Source organism: Carettochelys insculpta, chromosome 10 (genome assembly GCF_033958435.1).
Source record: "Carettochelys insculpta isolate YL-2023 chromosome 10, ASM3395843v1, whole genome shotgun sequence".
Classification (NCBI taxonomy): Eukaryota; Metazoa; Chordata; order Testudines; family Carettochelyidae; genus Carettochelys; species Carettochelys insculpta.
The window spans coordinates 18,552,392-18,576,354 of NC_134146.1; the positions used below are offsets into that span (position 1 = coordinate 18,552,392).

The 23,963-nt window shown below is 42.4% G+C and overlaps 1 protein-coding gene across 1 annotated transcript in view; it reads left to right on the plus strand.

Moving 5' to 3' along the window:
• The window catches only part of NYAP2 (neuronal tyrosine-phosphorylated phosphoinositide-3-kinase adaptor 2), a 196,863-nt gene that overhangs the window by 84,933 nt on the left and 87,967 nt on the right, over positions 1-23,963 (plus strand). Inside the window, exon 2 of the mRNA XM_075004545.1 lies at positions 7,641-7,939. Coding sequence (XP_074860646.1) covers positions 7,641-7,939 — 299 coding nt within the window. The remainder of the gene's footprint in view (positions 1-7,640; positions 7,940-23,963) is intronic.

Genomic DNA, 23,963 nt, shown 5'->3' on the forward strand with positions numbered 1-23,963 from the left:
TCATCTATGCGTATTACATCTCATTGACTTCTGAAATCAAGTCTGAATGATAAAAATCACGCATGCCTAATAATTATTCCAATTTACAAATATAATTTATGCTAATCTTGAAAAAGCTTCTTGGATACCAAGTTAAATGTGTCATCCTAATCTTTACCTATGTAATTTATTCCAGTGGGGAATAGACATTTCAAAGCCACTTCAGTCCTCTATCTTCAGTAGATTTGACACGAACGGAGAGTATTTGCATACTAATTGGTATAAGAGCAAACAAGGGGTTAAAATATCCAAAAAGAAGCTACTCTTTCCTTAATTGTGACAACACTCATAACTTTGAGTAGTAAATTGCTATTTAGTCAGTCAAGAGAATGCCCAAAAACATCATGCTCACCATTCTTGAGTCAAGTATCAGCCCTGCAGGTGCAATAGTTCATTTTGTTGTCTCTCACCATAGTTCATTTCTGTAACATCTTCTTTTCTTCCCTGACTCTGAATTCATGTATCCCCTTTCAATTGGACTGACCTAGTGCACAGGTTAAACTAGCTGGGTCTATAGGCTTCCTATGGTAGCAGGCTTTCAAGGATTTGTGGTACATTTTTCCACAGATACACACTCCCATGGGTCTTAGCACAGCCTGGAAATTTGCCAGCTAGCCCAAGAGATGACTCAGGCCAGCAACTGCCCTCAAGTGTCTCTCCTTACTCAGAAGAAGGCCCTGTCACTGACCCATAACTGAGATTGGGTTCCTGTAGCCAGAACAAGAAGCCTCTTTGTATAGAGACAGAGCACAACTCTTCATGCTTGTGGATGACAAAGTTACATGCAAAGGTTACCTTTCAATTCCATGGCATCTTCTAGATAAGAACATGAAAAAAATGTTAAAATATCAAATACAGAAGCACAGAAGAAGAAAAATAGATCTTGCTCAGTGCATATGAAGTACCTAAAATAAACACTTGTGCCTGAGACATGAAACCAATAGATTATAGGTCTGCACGGGTAAGCAGGGCTTAGGGAAGAAGTGACTCTACAGTATTTGAACTTCTTGGGATTTAAGCAACTGGAATAATTCAAAATCCGTCCAGCTTTACTCAGAACTGCGATATTCTCAGGTATTTGCTGCTTCTAAAATAAGTAACATAATTGTGTTAGCCTGTTGCACAACATTTTAATTATATTTCTGCCAGTAATTAGTGATATAATTTCCTTAAAGGAAAGTTAATAGATTAACTTTAACCTCATTATTTGTAATACGCAATAGGAAAAAAAGTAGGGTCAAGAGACTGCACAGTCTGGTAAACAGCCTCCAAATATTAAGCAAATGTCCCCATTTTCAGTGGTCATTATTTCATCCAACTTTGGAGTTCAGAAGCTTTTTATTATGAGTGACTGGTAAAGCAAAATGGAATTTTAAAAAGAACACTTCTGTGAGATATTTGTTCATGACATTGACCACTTTTCTTTATTGTTTGTAATAAAATAAGTCATAATAATCATGTCAAAGCCCTTCACTTGCTTTTTTCATCTATCTTTCCAAGCACCTGAATATTAACTAAATTAGAATGAGAAAGATAGCTTCACCCACCAAGGAAATGCAGCTACTTCTAGGTTAGAAGGCGGCAGCTTTTCAAGAATACCGTATAACAATTTTGAGTCAGAAAGTGAACATTGTCATAGTCAGTTGACACTCTAACAGTGGCTCTCAGGTTTTTCAGACTACTGTACGTATGTCACGAGTCTCATTTGTTTCTCATTTTGTCAGGTTTCACCTCACTTAAAACTATTTTCTTACAAAATCAGACATAAGAATACATAAGTGTCACAGCACACTATTACTGAAAAACAGTTTACTCTCTCGTTTGCAGAATATAATTCGAAAATAAATTAATTGGAATGTAAATATTGTGTTTCCATTTCAGTGTAAAGTACATAGAGCAGTATAAACAAGACTTTGTATGAAATTTTAGTTTGTAGTGACTTTGCTAGGGCTTTTTCTGTTGCCTGTTGCTGAAGTAGGCAAATAACTAGATGAGTTTATGTACCAGAGAGGACCTCTGCATACTCCCAGGGATATGTGTTTTCCTGGTTGAAAATTATTGCATAATAATACATTGGTAGAACTTAAATAGACAGACTATTATTAGCAGAGTAGTTATTTGGCCAGGTACCAGGGCTATCAACCTCAAGGTGGCAGATTATTGTTATTAATAGCATTTGCTGGGGGAACTTAGGTTTGTGAAATCAGGCCAGGCTTAGTCCAATTCTGATTTGATATCTGAGGCCACAGCTTGTCCCACCAAGTTCTGAGTTCAGTCATATTCACAAATTCTTCTGAAGTGGGTTCCCGCTCTTTCCCTGTCATCGTGTCAGCTTTTTTCATTTGTTGTTCCTCAATTTGGATGAAATCCTGGCCCCACCAAAGTCAGCTGTAAAACTCTGATATCATAGCATTTAAGGAAGGAAGGAATCATTAGATCAGCTAATTTGACTTCCTGTGGCTCACATCACCCAGCCAATAATGCATCAAAACCAACAAACAGCACAGACCAAAGTAGTTTTGCCATCAAGAGACGTAACAATTATATACCACAGATAGAGAACAGAAGGGAGTAAGGTGTGAGAGCTACCCAGCTGATCCTAGCATTGACTTCAGTGGGGAAAGGATGACAGTTTGTGTTTGAAAAAAGAAACAAACCAAGCTTGAAGACTGATAACTGTGGTGGATATTGAAGTCCACTAATTTTCTCTTAATTTAAGGTAAATCCTGTCATATATGAGTGTTGGAATTGGACTCTAATTTGTAGCTGTCTCTAGGGGAGTGAGAAGCTCCTTGTACCCCCAAATTAATCAAAGAAGGAGGTAGCTAACGTTCTGCCAATGTTCAGTGGGGCATGACCAAGTGAGGTGTAGGGAACACACACGACATACTTACCCACTACCTGCGCTATCAGTGTCCCACTGTGCATCTCCAGCTCTGAGAGCCAACACTTTACTTTGTAACGTGAGTACTTTACATGATTGAAGGTTATTACTGTACAATTCATCCCTTACCTTAGGTTTTTTTGCTAACAAATGCCTCATTTTATTTTTGTTTTGTTTTTTATGTTACTGGGGCACACTTTTTTCTATATCATGGACATGTTTTTTATGTTGAACCTGAGCAGTTCAGTCTACAATTTCCCAAGGCAGTACAGTAATCTAAATCTGCGTTTCCACATATATTAATAAACGGTAACATTTTCAGCAACCCATATAATACATATTTGAAACAATAGGGAACTATTGTCAGCAAAATTGAAAGCACAGGCTCTTTCCTCTCAAAAGTAATGGAGCGAGATCATCTGCATAATTATTTCTAGTAGCTGATTCAATAGTCCTTTATGCGGCAAAGTATATATATAAATCTTTCTTGGTCCTCACTGCTGTATCAAGACAGCATAGCTCCAGCCAGCTCTTACTTACAAGTTGAAGGAGTACATAAATAAATCCTTTAAATCTCTCTGGCTCTGTGATGTATCATCGGTAGCTCAGGGTATTAAAACATTGGAGACTCAGGCCCACAATAACTTCAGCGATTTCATTTCTTTGGTGCTGGAGGAGTAGGCAGGTCTGGATCATTCTGATTTCATTTCTGCTTGTGTAAGTCTGGCGTATCTCTGTTCACTTGGACTAAGTTACTTTGGATTTTATCTTTGGTTATCTGAGATCCAAATTTGGCTTGCTCCCTCTAGTGAATGGGGAAGTGCCAGTTATGCTGATAAAGAGCACACAATTGCATCAATAGCTTGTGAAGGGTATTAATCTTTTATATGTATGTCATGTAATGGGATCAGAAGCAGACCAGTTTTTCACTAGTATTCATGTCAGAGCCTTGATTTAAGTGTCACAGAGGTAGCTGTGTTAGTCTGTGTCTTCAAGAACAGCAATAAGTCCTGTGGCACCTTATAGACTAACAGATATTTTGGAGCATAAGCTTTCGTGGGTAACTTCAGAAGAAGCTGTGGCTTTGTTTTATAATTTGGAGAACTCCAGGGATGAATTCAGCCTTTTGTGTCTGTCTGGCTAATAAAGGCCATTGTGGTGGTTAGTAGTGTTCATGTGTAAGAAATAAAATGAAGAAATGTCCTTTGGATTGTTGGTCAGGGCACATGAGGTTTCTACCAGATATGTGTGTTCGTAATTCTGTGTTCTAGGTGAATACACCGCACACCTCCTGCAGGATCAAGTCTCAAGAAATCTTTAATAGTCAGAATCATGAAAACTGTTGCAAGGCAAATACAGTAGAGATATAAAATTCACTATTTAACTGGCATGCAGTTAAGTGCATTGGTGCACTCTGAGCCAATTGAAAGAACTGCCTTCCCTGGCAGGGGATTGGATAGTGTAATATGTCAATGTAATTTATAGTGCTGACATACTCTTAGCTGTAGGTGTGTATGTGTGTGGCTAGTAGTAAGCACCTCTTTCAAGAGTAGGTGCTGATTGCTCGATATTATAAAGTGACCTCCAAATGACCACTTCTCTTTCAAATTGGAAGCATTTCATGATTTACTGTACTATCAGCATACCACAGCTTTTAAAGATGGAAAAAGCCCAAGATAATTCAAAATCTTTGGGAATGTCAGCCTCTGATGACTTGCTGCTTATTTAGAAGTAAATTTGGCATATAACATAAAGACCTGAAAATTGAGAAAGAACAGATTTTTTTATCAAAGTTATGATAAAAATCTACATGCATTTGTCCTGGTCATAGATTTTCTTAGCCAAAGAGGAAAAACACCCCTATAATGAAAGTTATGTATGTGAATTTCTGAGGACAGAATATGGCCTATGGTATGTAATCTAAATATTTCTATATGGAAGTGAAATAATTACTTGTGATTAGTGTATTTGATTCAGAGCACTGTACCTACACAAATGGAGATCTATACCTATACCCATATCTAGCTAAACAGCTATATAGCTATATACACACACTAGAATTAAGGATTAAAATGAATCTCCTACCTACATCCTTCAATATGTTTCAGTGTTAATCCTCCTTAAATAATGTGGCAGGCATTTTTTTGTGGTGGAGAATCAGAGGATTATGTTTTCAGAACAATTTATGGAAACAGTAGCATTATTCATCATTTTAAAGTAACCACCATCTGTTGCTTTGGTTTGTAGTGTTTAATTATTAATCTTCAAATTGTAAAGGAAAATTTTGAGTTCTACCTTTGCTTGCTTGCTTTCTTGCTTGATTGACAATCCCTCTGGAATTGACCCCAGTTGTAAGTGAGTAATAAGCTGGTGGTAAACACGGAGTAGTTTTTGTAAATGTGGATCACTGTCTCTAATGGATGAAATATATCAGATATATTCATTTTCTCAACTGTTGTAGTGGACCTGCCTTCCTTTCCCAGGATTGTGAGTTAGAAAAGAGAACATAGATGGAAATAGTATTGTGAACCAATAGAAAATCTTCCTGAGGTCATGTCATGGACTGCTGGTTTTGGAGCATGTAGTCGTCAAGGTACTATTATCTGTTTTTGTACACCGTATGTATTTGTATAAGCTGTAGCTAATCATCTCAAGGATGTGATTTACACCAGAAAAGATGGACTCTAATGATTTATTAGGAATAAAAGTGATTGGGGGCTGCATAATGTGATCCACAGGGCTTGCTCACTCCTCAAGTGAACTGCAGAAAAGTAGTCCTAGCTTTTGGAATCAGAGGGGTATTCATCCCTCGCAGAGTATTAGCTCAGCGAAGGGTCACTTCAAAAATGGTACTACAGTGGAAGCAAGTTAAACATTTTGCCCACTGAGAGTAAGTACTCAGTAGAGTTTGTATGTTTTGGGATGCAGACTGTGTGGTTCAGATGTACATAACTGGGTATGGGGCGTAGCTGTCTGAATGGTTCCGATATCGATTGCAGCTATAATTACCATTCATTTTACTGGGCTGCTGAAGGTTGTTAATGGAAACATACTGTGTGTTTACATTCCATAAACATGAGCATCAATAAGAGCAGCATTCCAGACCCGATAAGCACCACAGAAACCATAATGTGTACGTGGAACTGTCATCTCCAGTGCATTTTAGTATCTGTCTCTTTGCATTCAATTCCAAGTCAGCAGAGTTTCCCTTCTCCTACCTAAATTGCTCAGTGTTATTTTGTCCCCTGAGAGTCTGGGCTTCATCCCCATGATTTCCTTCTCTTTCATACTAGTACCTCATCACCTTGTTGCTGCTCTCATTGTGGATTCCTGTGGATTTGATGGGATAATAAGTTGGTGGTTACATTTCCCTGTACGAGAGTTATTTTTGGAGAATTTTCCCTTGCATTCTTTTTATGCCAAGGGTATTGATTAGACTTCACGATTTTTATTTCCGGAGCTGTGTGTATGTTTTCAGTCATAAGTGAGTACCTGAAGGTACAGATCAGTAAGTGGTGCGCTGTTTCTAAGACCAATATTCTCTTCTTTAGCTCCAATGTCTGATGTTTGCAATTTGCCTGTGGGTAGGATCTTGTCAGATTTCTATAAAATCTGATGTACTTTTAAAGTTTCAAGCATACAACAGTAAACAAATTACTAGATATAGAAAGAAGATGATAAAATCCAGTAATTATAACTTGACAGCTTTAGTTCTCTCAGCCTACAATATTTAGAAGTAAATGGCTTGTTACCATAAAATAACATGGTATGTGTATTTTAACATTATTTTATTATTGTTTATTACTTGTACAATGGTAGTACTTGGGAGTCCAGGATAAAGGCCAGGATCCCATTGTCCTTGGGTGGTGTCTGACTCCAGAACAAAAAGAGCTGGAAGGGGAAATATAAAAGGTTTAAACAGCTTTCACACTGATATATACATATGGGCATATTAAAGCATGATTGTAAAATGAAGCCAATGTGAAGATAGGATCCCTGAAGGGAGATGATCTGGCCCAAATCAGCCATAACATACTAACAAGTTTAAGAACCAAGAAGAAACTGTGAAAGTGAAGGACCAGTATATTATCAAAGAGAAACTTTTGCAAATTAAGGACATGTGCTTTCTCCATGTTGTCATTGTCAGTTTGGTCCCATTTCTCTTAGAGCTGGTCAGTATTTTTGGAAAGTTAGAAAAAAATCATGTTTTAAAATTCTAAAAAATTAACAAGAAAAAATATTGTCCTTTTGCAAATTGTCCTCCTCATGAACACAATTTCGGACCAACAGAGCTGGTTAAAATGTTTCAAATTTAAAAAAGGATGAAAAAATTAAAATTCGTAATTTTTATCCCTTTTTGTTGACCATCTTAAATTTCAGTCCTTTAATTCTTAAAGCTAGTTCGAGTTACACTACTTTAGATCAAGGTATCTCTTTAGAATTACTGTGGATTTGTTACTGCCCTTCCAATCTGTTTTTACTTTCGTTGACTCTGATTAAGTTAGCTATCTGCACAGATTTTTTTTTTTAAAAAAAGACTATAAATAACCACACACACACATTACATGGAAATTTATATCACTGGATGCTCTTTTTGTTTTTCAAGACAATGTTGATTCTTAAATATTAATGTCCAGAGGCCCCATTTTTAGGTGCTGTTCAAATTTCAAATGCCGGTAGATCCCTTATCTGTATGTGCATGTCTTTTCTCCAACAGCATAGGTGGAGAAGTCCCAAGAGGAAATGAAGGAAGCTACGTGGGCAAACATTTCCGCATGGGATTTATGACAATGCCTGCTCCTCAGGACAGACTGCCGCATCCTTGCTCTAGTGGCTTTACCGTGAGATCCCAGTCTCTTCATTCGGTTGGGGGTACTGACGATGAAAGCAGTAGCTGCTCTCGTAAACAACCTCCACCAAAACCTAAACGAGATCCCAACACCAAACTGAGCACCTCATCTGAAACTGTCAACTCTGGAACAAGTAAGAGTGGGAAACTACCGGACAGGACTGAAGGTAAACAATACAGTTAATTAGAGCATGGTGTTATAGAATGACCCAATAGCAAAGTCACCCTCTTAGTAATGGTCTCCTGAAATACTGCAGTTGTATTACTTTTAGTTTATGTAACAATAATAGTTCTGTTTCCCCAGACAATGTTACAGAACAAGTATACTAATACACAAAATCTCTCTCTCTCTCTCTCTCCCTCCCTCTCGTATTGCCTACAGGTAAAAATAGTTCCAGAGGGGTTGTGTACTGGCATTTGTAAGGAGCGCTAAAAGAATCATAATTAGATGGGTTAATTTAGAAAAGCTCTTGCACTTCTTCTTTTCTTCACTCTTCAGGGTAAAATTTGTGCCCTCTCTCTCCACCCCAACCCTTCAGCAGAAACAGTGAAAAGAAGGCAGAGTATAAGCTCTTTCTTTCTCCACCACAAATTGTTCCAGAGGAGGCAATTTATTAGGATCTTTCTTTTGTCCACTGCCTTCTAGAAGTGCCTGTAGCGGAGCAGGAGAGCTAGCTGTGCTCCCTGATGGGAGACATTAAGATGATTCTGATCCATAATGCGAGATATAAAAGAGAGCCCTTAGGGTCAGAATCAGAGGGGTAGCCGTGTTAGTCTGGATCTGCAAAAGCAACAAGGGGTCCTGTGGCACCTTATAGACTAACAGAAATGGATGAGCATAAGCTTTTGTGGGCAAAAACCCACTTCATCAGATGCAGGTAGTGGAAATTTGCAGAGGCAGGTATAAATCGGGTCAGAATGTCTCCAATTATTTTTGTTTGTTGCTCCCCACACTACTTATCAGGTAGGACACTTGGGCTATGTCTACACTAGCAAGATTTTTTTTTTAAAACAGGGTTCTTTCAAAAACCTGTGAAGTATCTGCACACAAAATGTGTTCTTTTGATATTAAATGAGAGGAACGCGGCCCTTTTTCCAGCATCCCTCTTCCAATCCCAGATGAGGAAGAGAGCCTTTTTTCTGAAAGAGTCTTTCCAAAAAAAAAAAATAATATCATGTGTAGATGCCACGGGGCTCCTTTTTTTGAAAGAGCAGTCCTCATGACACCGGATTTTTTGATCCCTGGCCCAAAAGAGTGGAGGCTGTGTGGATGCTCACTGTCGAAGGAGCAGATTCATTTTTTGATCCGCTTTCTTGTGTGTAGATGCGCTGTTTTGAAAGGCTTTTCAGAAGAGATTTTCCAGAAGAACTTCTTTCAGAGGATTGTTGTAGTGTAGGTGTAGCCTTGGTGTGTTTCATTGCTTTTCACATGTATGTCCACGGTTGTTGGCTTATGGTCAGAATAACCCATTTTTTAGCCAATTGTATTTTTAAAAGAGTAGTACAAAAATCTACAAACTCCTAGCTCAACTGCCTATTTATAGACAGAGATTAAATTAGATCATGCATTTCTCTCTCACATGTTGGTAAAATAATCATTGTGTCACTATGCTCACAAAGCCAGCTCCAGCTTCTCACCACCCAAACCCAAGCTTTAAACTGCTGCCATTTAAAACTAAGCTGTTTGTCATAATTTACCTTCATTTCCTCCAGAGTTTATCCCCACAATATTTCACTGGCCCAAGGCCCAGAAGAGACAATAGTCAGTTTTGTATCACTGACAGGTGTGATATCAAGTGACCTTTCAGCTTTTTTGTGCTATTGTATTGCAGAGATTCAGCTATGGAAAGTTATGAAACAAAGCTATTTTTCTCGATACACAAATAGAGGACTTTTAGCAAATATGTTTGCACAAAAATGTTGCAGGTATACTTTTATGACAATTCACAATAATTCTAACTCTGGTTTCTATAAACTGGCCTACTGGCTAATTTAGAAGAAAATTAAATTAACTTCTCAAGCAACCGTTGGAGAGATTTGCCAACATCATCTTCAATGTATTGTGTGTTTTCTTTTTGCTCTGTTCTATAATGATCCATTTTGAAAAAATAACAGCACTTCTGTCTTGTGACTTTCTCTTCCTGTGCCTGATTCTGATGAAGTCAAAATATTGAATCTGTCACATCATAATTTCCATAGCAATAGATGTTTTAAATATGACGCTGAGAGCAGGTAAGAGAAACGTGCCTGGGAGACAGCAAGTCCTTCCTTTTTTAAAACATAAATAGCTTCAGAAACAGAAAGGTGGAGGCTCCATAAATTGTCTTTTGTAGAAGGGTTCTTGTTTCCCAATTTGCTGTAGTGCGAAAACCTTTTAAATTTGTGCTGACATGCATTTGCCCAACCTGATTATACAGCAATGTGATAATGCTTCAGTTTGTGTTTCATCACAGCATATTAAGGAGCAACTTGTAAGAGGAAGAAATTCCTGTAGCCGCTCTTTAATTTGAGTGGTATATTTTGGTATCTGTAGCTATGTCTACACTAAAGAGATCTTTCAGAAGAAGCCATTCAGGAATATCTCTTCAGAAAGAAGTTCTTTCAAAAGAGTGTGTCCACGCACAAAAAAGCGGATCAAAAGAGTGATCTGCTCTTTTGAAAGAGTGTGTCTACACAGCCCTTCTCTTTCGAAAGAAGCCAGGGATCAAAAAATCAGGCCCCATGAGGATTCCTCATTAGAAAAAAGGGCCTGCAGAGCATCTACATGCTTTCTTTTGGAAGAAGCTTTCGAAAGGGGGAAGTCTTCCTTAAACAGGAAAGAGTGATTTTGAAAGGAGCATCGAATTATTTTGATTTACTTTCGAAAGAACACTTTTTGTGCGTAGATGCTCTGCGAGGTCTTTCAAAAGAGCCCCCTTCTTTGAAAATCTTTTGAAAGAACTTTCTAGCGTAGACACAGCTTGTGTCTACATGATCTGGGGCTATTGTTCCTTATTTCCCTCCTCCCCTATGCCACCTGACTAATTAAAGGGCCTTCATCAGTTGACATTTGTTCCCCATGTTTGGATTTTTAAGACTGAATTTTTATAGAATCTCTGACTGTCGTTCCAAGGAATTTAAACTTTCAGTTTAAACAGCTTATTTGAACAGATATTCCTGTTTTGCAACCCATCTATTATATCATTGCCCTAGAGAGATTTTAGAAAGTAATCTTCTTCAAGGTGGGGAGCATATCTTGCTCTTTGTCCTGTATGGCACGTGACAAATATAAAGAAGCATGCAGCTGACATCTATTTTCCCTGGTCAGGATTAAAGAAATATAGAAGGGAACAGTACAGAGTAAATAGTGAGGGGGCCTTCTGGGTTTTTTTTTTTTTTTTTGTATTTGTACATGGCTGTGGTGCTTAGCTGTGCAAAAGTAAAATAATTAAAACATTAAAAAAACTGGAAAAGCAAAATAGATTTTAAAAGCTAAGTTTGTTGTTATCTTTCCAAGTGTTGTTAGTAAAAGGGGGGCGGAATCACAAAGAGACCCTTTTAAAAAGAATTCATTTAAAAGTGCTGAGCTTGGTCTAATTCTGCTACCACTGAAGTCGAGAGTTTTTACCATTAACTTTAATGGATGCAGGGTCAGTTCACTCTTGAAAGTCCTCACTTTACTGGGTCCACTAGAGGGGGATTGGGAGGAGGGAATGAGAGAGAGAGAGTATTCCTGAATCCTCTGTGTGAGGCACCTACCCCGGTTCTGCACTCTGTCTGATAGAAGCATTTCTTCTACTCAGTAACCTCTGCAAGTAGTCAACTTGGGGAGGATATTTAGCTTTGGAGAAGGCAATTAGTAAGACTATAATTGGAGTTGTTCAAAAGGTAGCGCCTCTAATAAATTCCCAGTTACCCATCCACCCACGCTGCTGCACCCTGGGGTGAGCTTGAACTTTTACCATGAGTGAAACAGGAGTTGGACTGAAATGGAATTAGAGCTTCCAGTAGTTTTCTGCAGTTCTCAATTCCTTTTGCTTCCCATATTGGCTAATAATTTATTTAAAGAATGATGTTTCATGGCTTACAACCAGCTCTTTCAATCCCACCTGCTGTGTGCTTATTAAGGGAAAATATGTCAGAAGATCCTCATTATGCAATGCACTTTTTACCCATTCCCTGGCTGCTGCTGCTGCTTCATATTTCCAGAGAAGTGTTCTTTACTGGCTACTCCTTGTTTAACCCTATGGCTATCAATACTGTTATATGGATGTAAGTCAGGGTAGCATTTATTCCTCAATAACTATTCAGTCCATATGCCTGTAAGAGGGTCAGGCCAGCAGACCCCGGGGAGAAGGGTGGAAGGCAGCCCAGGACCCAGCCTGGGCTAGGGGAAGAATATAAAGAAATAATTAAGCTCCCTGGAGGCATGGGATCATTTGCTGCGGTGAGACTCCCCCATCCCCCACGGCAGACCCATACAGGGTAGGCTACACTACCTGCAAATAGGTAGAGACAAGATGCAGGTTGTGATCAAGGTGCTCATGCAGGCCACAGGAGACCAGCAGGAGGCTCTGCGGGTCCAAACAGCCACCCAGCAAGAATCCATTCAGCTTCAAGAGGAAACCAATGAGCTGTTGGTGAGCCAAGTAGCCCAGGGATGAGCCACCCTGGAGGAGGTGATTACCCAGCTGAGTGCCAAGGTGCATGGCCAAGATAGGGCATGATTCCAGTGAACAGGCAGGTGCTTGCAAGAGATGATGGAGAAGACAACATGGAGGCATATCTTCTCGTGTTTGAGAGGACCATCCGACCAGAAGATTGGACCTGAGCCCAGTGGGCCAGCATCCTAGCCCCCTTTTTGTGTGGGGAGGCCCAGAAGGCCTATCTTGACCTGGATGAGGAGGCAGCCACTGATTATATCCAGTTAAAGACAGAGATACTGACGAGGTCTGGAGTGACAACTGCAGTCCATGCCCAGCAGTTCCATGACTGTAGGTACCAGGAAGGCAGGGCCCCATGGTCCCAGATATTATACTTCATCCACTTAGCCAAGAAGTGGCTGCAGACCGAGGCTCGCAGTCCCAAGGAGATTATAGAGGCCCTTGTCTTGTACCAATATATGAAGGGGCTGCCACCTGAACTACGAGGCTGGGTCAGCCAGAATGACCCCTCCTCATATGACAAGATTATGACCCTTGTGGAGAGGCAGATAGTGGCCAGAGATCTTTTCTGGCCCCTTGGGAATGGGGCATGATGAAAGGGGAGGCCTACCCCAAGCCTGAGGGCCCAGATGCCCAAAATCTCAGGCTGAGTGGAGTATGGGAGGAAGAAGACCAAGGAGCAGCCAGAGGCCATGCAAGGACTTGGCTGAGAGAACACAGGGCAGGGAGCCAGGCCAAGTAGACCCCAGAGAAAGTGGGGAGGTCAAGCCAATTACAGCATTCTGTGCATGTGGGGAGCTGGGGCATATTGCAGCCCAGTGCCCCAATTTAGGGGAACCCATGCAGTGTCACCTCGGGGATCTCAGAAGCCCCTGCTCCCTCATCAACCTGGTGGGCATTACAACAGCTACCCATTGGTACATTCGGACAGTTAAAATGAATGGATGAGGGACCACAGCTGTGGTAGACTCAGACAGTGCAGTCGTGCTAGTCTTGGGGAGACTGATTGGATGGGAACAATTATCCAGGACTAAGTGCACTGGCATGACCTGCTCCCTGGGGATGATGCCAAGAGAGAAAATCCCCTTCCAGCCTTTTGGGAGTTTGACCAAGACCTGTTCTCAGGGACTGGAAAGCCCCAGGAAATGAGGCAGGAAAAGAGGGCAGCCAAGGGGCTATAAACACGTATACTGGCCCAGAATCTCAGAAAAGCCTTGGAAGGACACCAGGCTGAGTGGACCAGTAGGGGAGCAACTTAGGAGGTGAATGAGCCTGAGGCTGGGCCCAACTTACTGGGGCCTCCAGGAATAGGAGCTGGGGAAGAGACCTCTGGGCTTCAGCAAATGGGGCCCCTGCTTGAGAACTTTGGCCAGGATCAGGCAAATGTTCCTCAACATACAGACTACATACATACAGGGAAGTAGTCAAGGTAAATGAGGTCCCAGTGGAAGGAAAAGTAAGAGCTCGAAACCATATTATGTAGTTAAGAGTGACTTGTTATAGTGGGTGGTGCCCAGCGAGAAGCAAGTGTCAGTGGTAAAACAGCTCCTTGTCCCCCCGAAACAAGGGGAGTGATATTGGACTTAGTCCACAGCCATTTGTGTGGGGACAGTTGGGGGTGGACAAGACCCTGGACTGGGTCCTCTGGAGGGTCTGTTGGCCAGGAGTATACATGGAGGTCCAGAGGTTCTGCACCTCCTGCCTGGAATGCCAACTGCATGAACCTTAACCACACCTATGGCCCCCATTGGTGCCCCTACCTATACTCAAGGTAGTCTTTGAATACATCGCTATGGGCTTGGTTGGTCCACTGGAGAAATATGCTCAGGGGTATCAGCACACACTAGTGGTCCTCAACTGTGCCACTCAATATCCCAAAGTGGTTCCGTGGAGAAATACAAACTCAAAAACTGTTCCTCGGGAGTTGGTCCAGCTCTTCTCAAGAGTCAGGATACCTAAGGAAATCCTGACAGATCAAGGTACTTCCTTTGCTTCCAAATTAACAAAAAACTTGTGTGCCCTACTCCATGTCTGAGCCCTGTGGACATCCGTGTACTACGCATGGATGGACAGTCTTGTTCAGAGGTTCAACCAAACCCTGAAGAGTATGCTGTGGAAGGTGGTGAGCTGGGATAGAAAAGATTGGGATACCTTCCTGCCTTACCTTATGTTTGCCATCCAGGAGGTCCTGCAGGTGTCAACAAAATTCTCCCTGTTTGAATTGTAATATTGGCAACATCTATGGGGAATCCTAGACCTGGTGAAGTTGGCCTGGAAGGAGCAACCAACACCCTTGGGTGCAACATTGTGGAGTGCATACTGCAAATGAAAGACAGAATAGCCTGTTACCCGCATTGTCTGGGAACACTTGGAGAAAGCTCCAGAAATCCAGCAAACCTACTGTAATCATTGGATGACTGTCTGAAACTGCCAGGTGGGAGACTGAGTAATGGTGCTGGTCCTGACAGCTGAGACCAAGTTCCTCGCCCAATGGCAGGGGACTTACAAGTATTTGAGTTCTTAGGCGAAGTGGATTATAAGGTGCGGCAACTGGACTGCTGTAAGACAGAGAAGATATACCAACAGTGAACCTGCTGAAAACCTGGCAGGACTGAGAGCTATAGGTCAATGCACTGGGAGAGCCAGCACCCATGGAGAATCCACAGGGATTTCCCCAGAACTGACTCCAGAACAGTGGGAGGAAGTGCTCTGAATAATTGCTCAATACACTGATGTGTTTTCATCCAAGACTAGTAGCACCACTGCCTTTGAACACCACATTTCTTAGAGCTGGGAGTGAGGGTGAATGTGAGGTCCTATCAAATCCTGAGGCATGGAACAAGGAAGTATGTAAGGAAGTGAAGAAGATGCTAGAGTTAGACATTGTGGAAGCATCCCACAGACAGTGGTCCAGCCCAATTGTCCTAGTACCTAAGCTGGATGGAAGTATTTGGTTCTGCAATGACTTTAGGAAACTAAATGAGGTGTCAAGATTAGATACATACCCCATGTCTAGGTTGGATGAGCCGAATGACCAACTCAGGAAGGCCAGGCACCTGTCCATCTTCGACTTGACAAGGGGTTCTGGCAGATTCCTCTGGCTAGGGCGGCCAGAGAGAAAACAGACTTTGCCGCACCAGAGGGCCTATACCAATATACTCTCCTCCCTTTCGGGCTACATGGGGCTCCTGTGACGTTCCAGAGGCTCATGGACAAGTTGTTGCATCCTCACTGCCAGTATGCAGCTGCCTATTTAGATGATGTCATCATCTATAGCCCAGACTGGGGGACACACCTACAGAAAGCAAAAGCAGTGTTGGATACCCTAAGGGAGGCTGGACTCACTGCAAATCCTACCAAATGTGCAACTGGGCTGGCAGAGTCCAAGTACCTGGGGTACATTGTGGGGACGGGTGTGGTGAGACCCAAGCTGAACAAGGTTGAGGCTATCCGGAGTTGGCTCTGACCAGTCCAGATGAAGCAAGTCTGAGCATTCCTGGGACTGGTAGGATACCATCAGCAGTTCACCCCTGATTTTGCTTCCTGGGCTTATCGCCTGATAGAGCTAACAAGATCCCATGGCCCAGACCTGGTGCACTGGTCCCTTGCAGCTGAAGGGGCCTTCAACAATCTAAAGACTGCTCTCTGCAGGGACCCCATGCTCATAGCCCCGACATTGACACGAAGTTTGGGTTACAAACTGATGCCTCCGAAGTTGGGCTAAGAGCTGTATTGCCCCACATGATCGGGGAAGCAGAACATCTTGTCCTGTACCTCAGCTGGAAATTCCTACCTAAGGAGTGAAATTACGGCATCGTGGAAAAGAAGTGCCTAGCAGTGAAGTGGTCCATGGAGAACCTGTAGTACTAACTACAGGGATGGAAATTCACCCTGGTCATCCACCATGCACCTCTGCAGTAGATGCACCAAAACAAGGACAGAAATGCATGTGTGACCTGCTGGTTCCTCTCCCTATAGCCCTTCCACTTCCAAGTTCAAAGATACATTCATGGAGGTTAGGTCCATAAAAGGCTGTAGCCAGGGTGTAGGAATGGTGTCCCTGGCTCTGTTTGTCAGAGGCTAGAGATGGATGGCAGGAGACAAGTCGCTTGATCTTTGTCTTCAGTCCACCGCTCTCTGGGGCACCTGGCTCTAGCCACTGTCAGCAGACAGGAAGCTGGGCTAGATGGACCTTTGGTCTGACCCAGTAATGGCCATTCTTATGTTCTTAAAGTTGAGGCACAAAGCCAGGGTCCAGCATGGCAATGCAGACAGCCTTACCATCCCAAGTAGCCCAGCCCCACAGTGTTCAGCAGAGGGAGGGGATGTGTAACAGGATCAGGCCAGCAGACCCCAGGAAGAAGGGAAGAAGGCAGCCCAGGACCCAGCCTGAGCTAGGGGAAGAACATACAAAGTTAATTAAGCTCCCAGGTGGAAGCAATAGGGTGTGGCAGCAGGAACTCAATTAACACTGACCAGCTGAGTTGACTGCCAGCAGGCTTAAAAGCAGCCGAGGTAAACAGAGCAGGGGAAAAGAAAGAGGGAGATGGTGGAGGAGTGAGAGAGAAATCTTGAGGGAAATAAGAAACCAGAAGCAATTTAGGAAGGAAGAGAGTATGTGCAAGAGAGTGAAGGCTCCTTTCCCCTAGCCAGGCTGACAGCTTTGGCAGCAAGGGTGGAGGGAAGGAGTCCAGCTGCTGTAAAGGCCCTGTAGCTCCCAGCGACTGTAGGGGGCCCTGAAGCATGACAAAAGGGGGTACCTTGCCACAGTGTCTAAGTAGCTTTTTCTGGTATTATTTTGTCAGGATCCTCGCCCTGCTAAGCTGAACTACCCTGGAGCTTTTCACAGCTAAATTACAGCTCGTCCCCAAGCAATGGCTGTGCTTTGGGTTTGAGAAGGCATAGGTTAGGGTGACTGGAGACAAAAGGAAAGATTTCCCAGCTGGCAGTTAAGTGCATAATTTCCACTCAAAATTAATGGGAGTTGGCTCCCAAACTAACATCTGTGCCATTGAAAAATCTGCCCCAACATGCCAAAATAGGGCAGAGGTAGACACAGTACCTTTAGCAGTCATCTCTTCAGAAAACTAAAACAAAATGCAGCACGTGTTTTCTCCTGGCTTTAGCCTTTGAGCCAGAAAGCCCCACTGCCCTTTTATTGAGGGACTGTAAACAGCAGGATCAAGTCCTGGCTGATTTTGCTGGTGGGAACAAGGAACAGCCTCTGTAACCATGAATGTATTTGCCCATGCAGAGGTAGCCACCGTTTGGCCCTTACACTGCAACAGTTGTTTGTTCCCACTTGCCTGGATGCTAACAGGAACTAACAGCAAAGAGCACTGACTTCATTTTTAGCTTTAAGATATGCTGTCACTGGGGGTTGTCTCCTTTGCTTATTTTTAGCTGGGGTTGCCATTGCACATTGGGAACTGCAGCTTTCTGCTGCAATCTCTATTTCCTCTGGCAGACTCCCAGAGCTCAATTATTTTTCCCAGCATCCCCCACCACCTTCTTTCTGCTCTGGGGTATTGTCTGGGCTCTCTGACCAGAAAAAAGTGGAACAAAGGCAGAGGTTCCAATGCTGCTATAATAGCTTTCTGCCAAGAACAATAACCACAGTGTGATTTTTTCTGAGGAATTTGTAAACAAGTTTTGAATCCCTACAGAAGTATCGCTACCACTCGAGGCACAGATGAGTATTCATTAACATTAGTGGAAGTCACAAGCACTGAATGGAGAACAGACTATGCCATATTAAAGTTACCCAGTGCTGGGGAATGGATTATTAGTGCTATAGCTATGACATGGGAACCTGCAGTAGGATTTGTGTGCTCACTGCCTTCTTTTAGTTTGATAAAATTGCTTAATACATTTCACATTAGTTTTGTGTCTGGACATTGCTTGTTTATGCAGGGTGATATTCCACATTCAAAAAGAGCGTGAGATGAGATATGTGGCCAGCCTCTCACATTCATCAATGTATTTATTACATTTAGGTTACAGTACATTTCACCTAGTGTATAGGCACACACAGCTGATAGCTTTTCTTTGGCTAGCTTGCACCTCAGGGAGACGTAATTCTGGGCTTTCTTACAGTATTTCCACTCACCTTGCTAAAGTTCTCTAAGACCAGATCTTGGATTATTTTAGTCAACTGAACATCTTCCTAAAGTACTCAAAGCCTCTGGAAAAAACAAAGCTTGGGTTTCCATTGCCTCATGGCTAGAGCTGATCTGAAAATACTGAAGGCCAAGACACTACTTGAGTAAGGGTTTGCGGAATACGGTCCAAATATTAAATCCCATGTATATCCTTAGAGTTTATCTATTGTAATACTTATGTCCTGTACACCTCACAGAGAGCTACAGGAAAGAGACAGAATACAGATGCACTCATTCCATGGAAAACAAATTAGATTTCCATCCTCATTCTTTCTTCAATCAAGCACTAATTTTACTCCCATTAAAACTAATAGCCAAACTCTCAGGCTAGGGTTTACACTGTAGCTCTAGCTCAAAATAACTTACATGAATTGTGGTGTGCAAATTGCCTAAGTTATTTCAAGCTCCCTTACTTTGAACCCGGTGCAGGTAACACTGCGAAATAAGAGGCTATTTTGAATGCCCTGGTAACCCTCATATCACAAGGGTTAGCGGGAACAAAACACAGTGCTCAAAATCGCCCTGCTGGTTTGAGCGCAGTGTTTGGCCATGCAGTTTCTATTTTGGCATATTCATATGCCGAAAGAGAAACCACAGTGTAGCGTTAACCTCGTTGAGCTGAATGGAGCAGGGATCCCAAGCATTTCTTTCCAAAGGTCTTGATCATGAGAAGTGCTGAGCACCCTCAACTCACTTCACCAGGAGTTAGGGAGGGGGACTCATCCAAAATGAGCCCTAAGAGATTTCATGCCTGGTTCCAGGTAACTCAATTGAGCAGTCTCCCCTCTGTCACAAATGTGTAGCTAATCACATCTTGAATATAATCCTCTTGCTTGGTGCACTAAATTGCCACTTCTATATCATCCACGGAGATTAATGCTGGGTGACATCAAGCAGCATATGCCTGACATGCGGCAGCTCTGTTTGGCACATCATGCATTTCACTTTATAAGCAGGCAGTAAATACAGCAAACTGTGCTATGTTAGAGTAACATGCACACTAGTGACAGATAAACAGAGCACATCCTCCCTTCCACAAGGTCAAAAGGGCCAGAAGGGGGGTTTAAGAAATGCAGCCACAAAACCACAAAAAAAAATTGGCCATGGGTTTAGAGATTGAGGATTCAACAAGAAAAAACAAACTGCTTCCGATCACATCTGTGCATGTGATTATCTGATGAATGCACTTTGCCAGGACGCTATTCATGCTCTGGCAGCTGGTGTTTCAGGACACGCTTCATGTTTTGAGGCTTTCGGCTGCAGTCACAGATCTGGGAGCTGGTAATGTAGCCCCACTTGATTGTTGCATTTCTGAACCAGCCAACCCCACAATGGAATCAATTCAGGCCAAGTAATGCAAGGCTGATCTGAACCAAGTAGTTGCTTGACTGCTGGGAGTAGGAGCAAACAGGCTTATGATGTTTTTCTCTACTTTTGTTTGCCATAACCGAAGATTAATCTGTTTGGGTGACAATGTTCGAAGTTTAACAATAGCAAGAAGACTTTGTTGTGACCTCAGTCGACTTGGAGCCAATGTCATATAGCAGATGTCTTAGATCTGCATTTTAGCTTTGTTTGCTCAACTCTACTGTAGCTTCCTTAAATACATCCAGAGCGCTAATACCTATGAGGATGTAACGGCTGTTGATGTGGGTAGACTTAAGGCATCCCATACAATAGCTGCAGGCATGTTATGTGTGGGTTCAGCATTCTTTGCCTGAAGGATTGTGCCCAGACTTCATGCTCACCGAAGGAGTAACAATGTGCCAGTGCTGATCGCACAGTGACCAAGACTACACTTCATTTTAGGGTAACCAGCTTACTTTGAGTGCATTGTTTTGAATGCTAACTCTGGGTTCAATCTTCTGAAAGACACTGTGTGTTCAAGAATCTATAGGATTTATGGAATGAACACGTTTCATTCTAAGCCAGCTGATACTGAGTTGCCATTTGGACTCTTGGTTTTTGAGATGGAATGCACTGACGGCTTTCTGCGTGATACTTGTATAAGGTGTTAAACACATTCAAATGCTCTCCTCTATGCCAAATTCCTTGTGCTTAGAGGGGGCGCATCTGTGTAGATAATGCACCTTGTGCCAGAGCAACTGCTTTGAACTACAGGCATCTCAAACAGAATACACATGTTCAATCTTTAACACTGAATTATTCTGTGGAGTTTCAGTCGGCCTGCATGGGACTGTAAGAGAGGCTTATAACACATTTGACCTCTTTGTTGTCAAAAGAACTAAAGTCCATTATTTTCAGTCCATTCCTTGATGCGGTGTGATCATGCTTGTCACTGGATTTCGGTAACACCTTTCTGAGATGATCAAATATAATATTTTTCCAGTAACTGTTACTGAACTGGTTAGCATATAAGTTACACCTAAATCTCAGAGGATTCACAGAAAAATGAAAACAAAATTGCATGTACCTAACACTAAGCACAAAAGTGGTGCCACTAATGTATGGTTCTGTTTCAGGGGCTGCATGGGGCGTCGTAGGAAAATGTGGGACTGGTGGGGCACAGAGAAAGTCTCTGCTCTGTGGAATCCTCCAGCTCTCCAAAGCGTACAGGTTGAACATCGGGTGAACCAGCCTGAGTGTGAATAGCAGTGTGACCATAGTGGCACAAGGCAAAGAAGCTCAGCTGAGCCATGCTGAGTACAAATCCACCTGAGATGCCTCAGTCTGTGCTCTGCATGGCTCAGCAATGCCTCTGCTGATACTACATGAGCAACTTGAACTACAGTGCTGTCTGTTCTTATGCTAGTGAGTACACGTACATGAGCAGAGACTCCCACCTCAGCTCACAGCCTTTGACTGCAGTCAAATCTGACCCTTTATCATTAGTCATTTAGTGATATATCTGGTTGGTTGGTTTTTCCAATAGCATGAGGTCCCACATGAGACCAGGCCCCATTAAGCTAAGCACAGTATAGCAAAAAGCAGAGTCCCTGCCTTGGAGACATTACGATCTAAACAGACACAGCAGACAAAGCAGGAGAGAATGTCATCTCTGCTTTACAGGTGAAGAAGCAGCTTGTGGAAAGACTAACACCAAAAGCCACACAGCATTTAGGTTCTGACTACCATGGGAGTAAGCAACCTTTCTGGATCTGGGCTTAAATGAGTTACCCCAAATTCCCCCCCAAAGTGTGAGAAAGTTCAGTTCCCAGCTCTAAGTCCAGTGCCCTAACTGCCTCCTCTCCTGGTCCTAAAGTGAGCCTTGCAAGAAGAGGAAGGCTCCTAGAATCCTCTTTCCCACCCACCATACCCAAGGAGGTCTTGGCCCTTTGTCACTTTCCTGAGAATACAGTAGCTGGGCCTGGGAATCACTCCTGGCTTTCACTGAATCTGATTCTGCCCCAGGTGCAGAAAGCCCACGTCTGATTAACTGTCTCCTCCTCAGGGACAGTTTTACTGAATTAGATTTGCGGTTGTAACAATGGAAATTTTTAACTATTTCAGTTTTGTTACTTAGGGTGAATAAATAATACAACAGCAGCAACAATGCACTCCTCAGTCAGATAGTCATGGGCGCCAAGAAAACACTGAAATGATAGCAAAGTGTACTCTGAAGCTTCCAGTAATGACAACACCCCAAGTCTGAGCACCCCATGGAACTAGTTTATATTCTTACATGAGGGATTTTCAAAAAGAAAAGCACAAAAGCCCCAAATATTGATCCATTACTCTGAATTATTTAATAGTCTTTCTTCAAAGCTGAGATGACTGACGTTGACAGTAATTATAGGATATTTAGATTCAAACCTTTGCTCTACACAAGTAATTAGTCCTATTTTAGATAATGACCCAGCGGTTAGACCAGGACTTAGGAGACCTGGGTTTGGGTTGTGGTTCTGCCACTAGCCCACTGGTTGATCTTGACCAAGTAGTGTCATCTTTCTATGCCTCAGTTTCCCTGTTGGCAAAATGGGTACAGTAATATGGCTGTCCTTTGTCAAGCAGGGTTAACATCCTCTAAGGAAAAGTGTTATGTGATAAAGTATTATTGTTATCTATTATTAATGTAAATTAGGAGTAATCACCAGATAAAAACTGTGCAGGACCAGGTGCTAACTAATACACTGATGACAGGCACTACGGCAGCTTCTGGAACTACAGCAGAAAATAGGTGAAGAAAGACATTCCAAACAGAAAAAAAAAGGGCAGAGAAAAACTAATGGTTTTCCCCAGTATTTGGAGCCTCTTACTGCTGTCAATAATGTATTCAACATAAAGAAGGGTTTAGGGGTCTTTTTGTTTTGGTTTAGTTTCGTTTTTTTTTTCTCTCTCTCAATTACTAAGGAAACAGAAGTCTGTAGTAACATAACAGAAGAGGGAGATCATTTCACAAATTGCTTAAGACCTCATTGCCAATACTCCTGTTGCTGATGCTACTCAATGGGAGTAAGATGGCAAAATCTAACCCACAGTCATAGCCTGATCCAGCAAGCTACTTGGCCTCTCAAGTCAGGTGTTGAGCACCATCAGCTCCCAGTGAAATCAGTCACAGATGGTGCTAGGAGACCAGAGTTTCCAGCTCAGCAGGGAGGCTGCTCTGTACCACCCTTTCCTATGGGTTATGACCATAGTAAGTAAGACCTTCATTTTTCAGTAGCAGCAGGATATAACACGGTGTGATAGCTAATTTCTTCTTTCCTCCCACAGCGTTAGGACCCAAACATGTGACACAGCTCCTGTATTACACCGATTAAAGTCGGTGGCAGCTGAGGGTGCTTGGTGGTTCCCAGGAAGTGCTCAGCACCTTATAGGGCAGTGCTTAGCCTGTGGAATCTTGCTTGCCAGAAGAGGGGCTACTGTCATTGAAAAGCCTTCCTTATGCATATGTGCTAATGCACCGTAGGTGGGAAACCTGAAATCAGAGTATTATTATGGCCTGAAGCACCCAGTAATGTATCTTCATATAATGTAAATTGTCATCGCGCCGTTGGCTTCAGTGGATCTGTGACAGATGTCATACGCAGGGTTGTGCAAAGTCGTGAGGGTCTTGCCAATGGCTTCAGTTTGAGCAGACACGTGAAACACACCAAAGCTGCCTGTGTTCCACTTTTTCTCCACTTTGTTTCCTTCGAGTCTGTTCTAAGTGAATAATGTTAGCGTCTGAGGTTTGAATTTTTAATGCATTTTATATAGGTAGGGAGAAAAAAATCTCTCTTTTTTTAATGAATTTGTGATGTGCATCCAGTTGGAAGAAGGATGCGCCAACAGCAATGATAATCTAAGCAGAAGAAGGAAATAACAGAGAACTTTATTTCTGTAATGAGCACTTGGGGTCAAATTTGGCTACCCCATTGACAGATGCAATGAAATCTGTGCGGCTGCCTGGCTTTAATTCAGAGGAGAATTTTGCTTTCTCCTTT